The 8,963-nt window shown below is 40.5% G+C and overlaps 1 protein-coding gene across 1 annotated transcript; it reads left to right on the top strand.

The window, feature by feature from the left end:
• Positions 1-4,001: 4,001 nt before the first annotated feature.
• Positions 4,002-8,867, top strand: LOC146884433 (uncharacterized). Its single transcript, XM_085665984.1, has 9 exons — positions 4,002-4,088; positions 4,644-5,829; positions 6,343-6,413; positions 6,517-6,678; positions 6,948-7,714; positions 7,844-8,015; positions 8,205-8,312; positions 8,412-8,591; positions 8,772-8,867. Exons 1-9 carry the CDS (start codon positions 4,002-4,004, stop codon positions 8,865-8,867), a joined length of 2,829 nt encoding a protein of 942 aa, XP_085522110.1.
• The last annotated feature ends 96 nt before the right edge of the window (positions 8,868-8,963 follow it).

The following is an 8,963-nucleotide window of genomic DNA, read 5'->3' as shown; positions in this document are numbered from 1 at the left end:
TTCCTTCACATTTTTGGAGTGATGCGGTTCTTACCGCTTGTTATCTTATTAATCGCATGCCTTCTTCAGTCTTGCATAACCAAGTTCCTCATTCTATTTTATTTCCTCACGACCCTCTTCACCCTTTACCTCTTAAAGTCTTTGGGTCCACATGTTTTGTTCATGATTTTAGTCCTGGCTTGGATAAGTTGTCTCCGAGAGCCCACAAATGTGTCTTCTTAGGATTCTCCCGCTCACAAAAAGGGTATAAGTGTTTCTCTCCTTCCCTCAACCATCATTTTATCTTCGCTGATGTCACCTTTGACGAGTCTTCTTTTTACTTCACACACCCCTCTTCTCGCTGTGAGCCACCATCTACTACTATAGATATCCCTGTTGTGTGTGATCCTCCTAGTGTGCCCACTTCCAGTGCCACCTCGAATTCTCCTCAGCCACCTCCGAGTGTACCTATTGCGGATAGACCACCTCTTCAGGTTTATAGCAGAAGACAGTTGCCAACCACCAACACATTACTCACATCAAGTGCCGAGTTATTTGTCTCCTCCGGTTCCAACAACTGAGTCTGATCTTCCCATTGCCCTTCGTAAAGGTATGCGTTCTACCCGTAATCATTCCCCTCATTATGCTACTTTGAGTTATCATAGAATCTCTCCATCTTTCTATACATGCCTTTTGTCTATTTCCTCTTTGTCAATTCCAAAATCTTTAAGTGATGCATTAGCCCACCCTGGTCGGCGTCAAGCCATGCTTGATGAATTGAGTGCTCTCAGGCATAGAGGAACATGGGATCTTGTCCAATTACCATCCGGGAAATCTGTTGTTGGTTGCAGGTGGGTCTATGCTATCAAAGTTGGCCCTGATGGTACTGTTGACCGTCTCAAAGCTCGCCTTGTTGCCAAAGGTTACACACAGATCTTTGGTTTAGATTATGGTGATACTTTTTCTCTAGTGGCCAAGATGGCATCTGGTCGCTTATTCATTGTCATGGCTGCTCTTCGCCAATGGCCTTTTCACCAACTTGATGTCAAAAATGCATTCCTTAATGGCGATTTGAATGAAGAAATTTATATGGAGCAACCTCCGGGTTTTGTTGCTCAGGGGGAGTCTTCTGGATTGGTTTGTCGTCTTCACAAATCTTTATATGGCCTAAAGCAGTCTCTTCGGGCCTGGTTTGGAAAATTCAGTAGTGTTGTTCAACAATTTGGCATGTCTCGTAGTGAAGTGGATCATTCAGTTTTTTATCGTCACTCCAGTGTGGATGTATCTACTTAATAGTATATGTTGATGACATTGTTCTCACAGGAAGCGACAACCTTGGCATCTCCCTCTTAAAGCAACATCTTTATCGTCATTTTCAGACCAAAGATCTTGGAAAACTCAGGTATTTCTTTGGTATTGAAGTAGCACAATCCAATAGTGGTATTGTCATATCTTAGAGGAAATATGCATTGGATATTCTGGAGGAAACTGAGTTAATGAATTTTAAAGCGATAGAAACACCCATGGATCCTAATATTAAACTTCTACCTAAATAGGGGGAGCCTTTCTCAGATCCTGAACAGTACAGACGATTAGTTAGAAAGTTGAATTATCTTATTATTACTCGTCCTGATATTTCCTTTGCTGTTAGCGTGGTGAGTCAATTCCTTAATTTCCCATGTGAAGAACATTAGAATGCAGTCATTCGCATATTAAAGTATATCAAAAGCTCTCCTGGAAAAGGTTTACTATATGATTCCAACTCTAATACAAAAGTTGTATGTTATTCAGATGCTGACTGGGCAGGATCTCCTTCCGACAGAAGATCTACTTCCGGATATTATGTCTCGATTGGTGGTAGTTTGATCTCTTGGAAGACCAAGAAACAAAGTGTTGTGGCAAGATCTAGAGCAGAAGCGGAATATAGAGCTATGGCTTTAGCCACGTGTGAACTTGTTTGGCTTAAGCAATTGCTTCAAGAATTGCAATTTGGAGATGTCACTCAAATGACACTCATATGTGACAATCAGGCTGCTCTTCACATTAGCTCTAATCCTATTTTTCATGAGAGGACCAAGCACATTGAAATTGACTATCACTTCATTCGAGAAAAAATCCTATATGGGGACATCAAGATTGAGTTTGTCAACACAAGTGATCAATTAGCAAATATTTTCACTAAGTCTCTTCGAGGACCTATAATTGATTATCTTTGTAACAAGCTTGGTACATACGATTTGTATATACCAGCTTGGGAGAGTGTTAGATGATATAATATTGTGTTTAGTAGTTGGGCTCAACCCATTATGTATTTCTGGGTTATGCCCATTATCAATATAAATAAACTATCCTTTGTGTAGGGTTTACACAAGGGAGATTAATCCCAAAACCCTATTTCATCTTATTTTACACCTACAAACAACACATGGATTATCACGGATCTTCCACCAAGAAAATCTGCCATTGCTTGTCGTTGGATCTACAAAACAAAGTACAAATTTGATGGTTCCATTGAGCGTTACAAGGCCCACCTAGTAGCAAAAGGTTACAACCAAGTTCAAGGGTTAGATTTCATTGATACCTTTGCTCTTGTTGCTAAACTAACCACTCTTCGCCTCTTTCTTGCCTTAGCTGCCTCTAACAATTGGTTCTTGCGCCAATTGGAGGTCAACAACGCCTTTTTGCACGGTGATTTACACGAAGAAGTATACATGAAGTTGCCCCTAGGTCTTTCTAACCCCAAATCCAAAAAAGTGTGCAATTTGCAACGCTCCCTTTATGGCTTAAAGCAAGCAGGAAGACAGTGGTATGATAAGCTATCCCAGTTTCTCATATCTCATGATTACACATGTTCTCCTTCTGACCATTCACCTTTTATCAAACATGTTGAATCTCACACCTCTGTCATTCTTATCTATGTGGATGACGTCATCCTAACCGAAACATACATTGAGGAAATACAACATATAACTCATCTTCTCCAAACCAACTTTCACATTAAGAACCTTGGTGACCTCACCTATATTCTTGGTCTAGAAGTGGCTTGAAATCCTTCAGGCATTCACCTATCGCAACGCAAATACACTCTTGATCTGTTGACCGAAACATGTATGCTTGATTTTGCACCCATGCCAACTCTTATGTCTCAGTCATCTAAACTCCTTCTGCAAGGAAAACCCCTCAATAAAGACCAATCTGCCTCCTACAGACGTCTAATTGGCTTTCTCATTTATCTGACAAACACACGCCCTGATATAGCCTTTTCCATTAATCACCTTAGCCAATTCATTTATGCCCCAAAGTTTCACCAAGCCAAAATCAAGTAACACCAGGCCACTATACAAAACTAATAAGAACGTTGAAGCGAGAGAATCATTGAAAAGTTTCACAATTTGCCATGTAACAAGTAACAACCATGACTTTTCTAACAATGAGGAAAAAAAGACCAATATCCTTTTCTATTTGAATATGGCAGAATCATGATAGAAGATACAAAACAAAAAATGTATCTCTCACTACAGTAGAAATTCTACTAAAGTGTAAAGTACTAAAGTCTACATAACAAAAACAAAAAAAACTAACCAAACAGTCTTCACTTATATAACATAAAAAGTATCACTACACAAATGAAAAGAAACAAAAATAAAGCCATGTTACAATTGTCATAGTGAGTAGTGATGCAGAGGGAAATTCAGTAGGACACGTGCCTATATATAAGGAAATATGAAAAGTGGAGAGAAAGTTGTTAGGAGAAGCAACAGAATTGCAAACAAACCAGCACGTTATAGGGACTAAGGGATATATGTATGCAAAAGGGGAGGGGAAAAATAAGAAGAAAGTTAGTTATGAATTTCTCTTGCTGAATGTTCTCTTCTCTCTTTGATTTCTATTGTACTCACAGGCTGCTCGGTTTATTTCCTTTGAGAATACACCAAAAATTTCAATTGTCTCTCTTTTTTTTTGCTATCACTATATTCCAGTTTGTGCATGAGATATTCCATTGGTGCTTACATTGAGCTCTGATGGAGGAAAACACACGATTGAAGGAGTTGGTTGTAGACATTAAACGCGCCTCTGATAGTATCACTTCCCTTGATGACCAGAATAAGGTAACCCAGTAGCGTTTGGATCGAGTGGAGACAACGATGTCTTCAATCCAACGCACTCTTGATACTCTAACTCGAGCTCTTGATCGCCTCTCCCTTCCTTCACCAATTGGAGCTCCGTCCTCATTACCTCCATTACGTCACGTGAAATGGGACTTTCTAAGATTTGATGGATCTAATCCTCTTAATTGGTTGTTTTGTGCCTAACAATTCTTTGCATATTATGACACCCCTGCTTCACAATGGCTCCTCATTGCGTCCGTTCATTTTGAAGGTTTTGTTGTGCCATGGTTCCAGATGTTACAAAAAGCCAACCAAATCCCTACATGGATCGAACTTGCTCATGCTGTGGAGGAACACTTTAGGCCTTCAAACTTTGACAACCCTCGTGCCCAATTGTTCAAGCTATCTTAGGAAGGCTCTATTGTTGTGTATTACACTCAATTTTTGACTCTCGCCAACTGAGTCGATGGGCTCATTGATGCAGCCTTGTTGGATTGTTTCATCAGTGGATAGCATGACCCAATTCGTTGTGAGGTCATCACCCAAATTCCGCAGTCATTGTTATGTGCGGTGGCACTGGCCCGTTTATTTGATACAAAGGTTAATTTGGGCCTTCCTTCCAATTCAGCTAAAGCCAACGTTGTTGCTACCCCAATGAGGTCCTTTTCTTCTCCTACATCGTCTTCTACTACTCTCAAAACCTATAACCTCGTGGGTTCTCCTTCGTCAAGTTTACTTCCTACGCCTCGCCTCAAACCATTACCACCAATCAAACATATGTCGTCGGCAGAGATGCAAATTCGTCATGACAAAGGGCTTTGTTTCACTTGTGATGAGAAGTACTCTTGGACTAACAAATGTCCTAATAAGAATATCATGTTACTATTATATGATGTTGATGACGATGATTGCCAACCTATTTTTGATGTGTTGACGCCTAACCCTCCAAACCCCGAGGATGACCCACCATTATCTCTCCATCACCTTTCTCTGCAAGCTTACCAAGGCTTCCCTAGCAGCGCCACTATCCATTTCCAAGGAACCATTATTGGTACAACCGTTAAGGTGCTTATGGATGGTGGTAGCTCCGATAGTTTTATCCACCTTCGCATCGCACATCACCTTCACCTCCCTATTGAACCAACCCCTGGTGTGAGGGTTTTGGTGGGAAATGGTCATTACTTACAGGTCGGTGACATCATCCGTGCCTTACCGCTTCAAATCAGTGGCCATATCATTCATTTCCCCACGTATGTGTTATTGATTTTCGACACTAATGTGTTAATTAGAGCCTCATGGCTTGTGACATTGGGCGAACACATTGCCGATTATCGCTCTGCTTACATCAGATTTTATGCTAACAATGCTTTTATCACCTTACAAGGTGACCATTATTATCACCTGGTTACTGCCAAATTTCACCATCTCAAGCGGTTGTGTGCCACTAAGGCTATTGCTGAAATGTACACTTTATCTTGTTTTTCCATGGACTTGGATACAGGAGAATCGTTGGACTTTCCTCCGAAATTGCCCAATGATCTTGTGGTTGTTCTGCAAAAGTTTTCCTCTCTCTTTGAAGTTCCTCGAGGATTACCACCACCACGTAGCCACGATCATTCTATTCCTCTACAAGAAGGGGTTTCGGCAGTCAAAGTCAGGCAATACCGTTATCATTTCTCTCATAAATCTGAGATCGAGCATATGGTTACAGTGATGCTCCAAGACGGTTTGATTCAGCCAAGTACTGGTCCTTTTTTAGTTCCAATTTTGTTGGTGCATAAGAAGGATGAGACATAGCGCTTTTGCACGAATTACAAAGCCTTGAATGCGGTGACAGTGAAGGATTCATTCCCTATTCCTATTATAGACGAATTACTTGATGAACTTGGTGGGTCTTGATTTTTCTCTAAGTTGGATTTATGTTTCGGGTATCATCAAATTTTAGTCTATCCCGAGGATCGTCACAAGACAGCTTTTCACAGCCATCATGGGCACTATGAGTGGCTTGTCATGCCATTCAAATTAACCAATGCCCCAACCACCTTCCAAGCCTTGATGAATTATGTTTTTTGTCCCTTTTAGCGTAAGTTTGTATTAGTGTTTTTTTATGATATCTTGGTATACAGCACTACCTGATCCTCACATCTGGATCACTTGTCTCGGGTACTTGACTGTTTGCAACGCCATCAGCTTTATGTTAAGCTTTCAAAATGCTCTTTTGGCAAATATAGTCTTGAATATTTGGGTCATATAGTTTCTTGCCAAGGCGTGGAAATGGACCCCGACAAGGTTCAAGCAATGCACGAGTTGCCTATACCGACTTCCGTGACTCAATTGAGAGCTTCCCTTGGTTTAATTGGATATTATCGCATATTTATTAAAGGATATGCTTCCATTGCTGCACCTCTTACCAATTTGTTACAAAAAGATAAGTTTTCTTGAAACACGAAGGCCCACACAGCTTTTATCGCTCTTCAACAAGCTCGCTCTTATCACGGCACATGTCTTGTCTCTTCCCGACGATTTTGCATTACCGTTTATTGTGGAAACAAACGCTTCAGGCTTGGGTATTGGTGTTGTTTTGTCTCAAGTCGGTCATCCTATTGCTTATTTTTCAAAGAAAATATCTCCTCGCATGCAATGACAATATGCATACGTTCGGGAACTCTATGCCATCATTGAAGCGGTTGCGAAGTTTCGTCATTACCTGGTTGGCCATTATTTCATTATCCGCATTGACCATCGTAGCCTTAAACATCTCATTGGTCAAGTCATACAGACATCGAAGCAAGAATCACTTCTTCCTAAACTACTAGTTTCCACTACTCCATTGAATACAAAACTAGATCCTCTAATCAGGCTTTTGATGCATTATCTCGTTCATTTCACATGGTAGTAACAATTCCCCATTCCACCATTATTGATGAGATCAAAGATGCCATCTCTTTGCCGCGTTCATTGAACCAATTAATTCAGAAATTCCAATCTGACCATGCTACCATGCCACAACACATATTGAAGGATGGGTTGTTATTTTGGCGCCACCGCTTATTGATTCCAGTCGAGGCTCATTCTGTTATCCTTCAAATCTTACATGAATTTCATTCATCTGCCATAGGGGGACATGCGGGATTCCTCCGCACTCGTGCTCGTGTTGCTACTTATTTTTATTGGTCGGGTATGCGTCGTGACATTAGTGCCTTCATTAGGCAATGTCAAGTATGCCAACAAGCCAAATCATTACAAACATTTCCTGCTGGTCTTTTAAGCCCTCTTCCAATTCCGAATCAAGTCTGGGAGGATGTCGTTATGGACTTCATCACTGGTTTTCCATTGTCAAGGGGTTATTTTGTTATTTTTGTCATCATTGACCGCTTATCTAAGTTTGCTCATTTTGCACCTTTGCAGTCCCATTTTATTGCACTCCAAGTTGTTGAAGCTTTCCTCAATATTGTGGTTAAATTGCATGGTATTCCTACTTCCATAGTCTCTGACCGTGATAAGGTTTTCACTAGCTCATTTTGGCAGCATTTATTCAAACTTCAGGGTACTACATTGAAGATGAGCTTCGCTTACCATCCACAAACAGATGACCAATCTGAAGCTCTTAATAAGTGTCTGGAAATGTATTTGCATTGTTTTGTTTCTGAACACCCACACCAGTGGGTCTCCTTTCTGCCATAGGCAGAATTTTGGTACAATAGCTCATTTCAAACCTCCATTGGGATGACCCCTTTCAAAGTTATCTATGGCAGAGAGCCTCCCACAATCATTCCATGTTCTACTCGTGATGACATTCCCTATGAAGTTCAGGATCAGTTAGTGCAACGTGATCGTCTCCTTGCTCAGCTCAAACTACAGTTGTCTCACGCTCAAGCTCGCATGAAGACGAATGTGGATAAAAAGTGGACGAAAATAGAGTTCAATGTTGGTGTCGGTTTTTGTGAAGTTACAACCCTATCGCCAATTGTCTCTACGGCTTCAACGAAATCAAAAGTTGTCCATGCAATATTTTGGGCCTTTTAAAATCTTAGAACGTATTGGAATTGTTGCTTATCGTCTAGAGCTCCCTTCACATGCCAAATTACACCCATTTTCCATGTTTCTTTGTTGAAGTTGTGTAGGGGTGAACCCATTTCCCAGTACATTCTATTGCCACTGATGACAACTCTCGAAGGACCACAGTTACAGCCGTTAGCAGTATTGGCTTTTCGCCATATTCAGGTGCAACAATCTTGGGTTCCCCAAGTTCTCATCTAGTGGGAAGGTACATACAAGTGCACTTGGGAATCATTATCATATATCCAAGCTCATTTTCCTCAGTTTGACCTTGGGGACAAGGTCCCTTTCGATGGGGAAGGTAATGTTATGATGATTAGTGATGCAGAGAAAAATTCAGTGGGACACGTGGCCATAGATAAGGGAAATATGAAAAGTGGAGAGAAAGTTATTAGGAGAAGCAACAAAATTGCAAACAAACCAACGCATTATAGAGACTTAGGGGTATATGTATGCAAAAGGGGAGGGGTAAAATAAGAAGAAAGTTAGTTATGAATTTCTTTTGTTGAATGTTCTCTTCTCTCTCTAATTTCTATTGTACTCACAGGGTGCTTGGTTTATTTCCTTTGAGAATACACCAGAAATTTCAATTGTCTCTCTTTTTTTTCTATCACTATATTCCAGTTTATGCAAGAGATATTCCAACAGCTATGCAGAAAGTCTAGTCACATTGCATTATTTCTAGTATATGATTTTGAAACATTATCTGTGCCTTTTTAAGTTGTTTTGTTTACAAAGTGAAGACAATACAGGGGAAATTGAAAATTTTCCAATCCATTAACTGCCTTTATTTGAACAAGCATACAAAGGTCTTGG

This window comes from Vigna unguiculata, chromosome 8 (assembly GCF_037176805.1).
Source record: "Vigna unguiculata cultivar grain cowpea cultivar isolate G323 ecotype 2 chromosome 8, ASM3717680v1, whole genome shotgun sequence".
Taxonomy (NCBI): domain Eukaryota; kingdom Viridiplantae; phylum Streptophyta; class Magnoliopsida; order Fabales; family Fabaceae; genus Vigna; species Vigna unguiculata.
The sequence above is the reverse complement of the archived record's forward strand: the minus strand, read 5'-3'. Positions and strand labels throughout refer to the sequence as shown.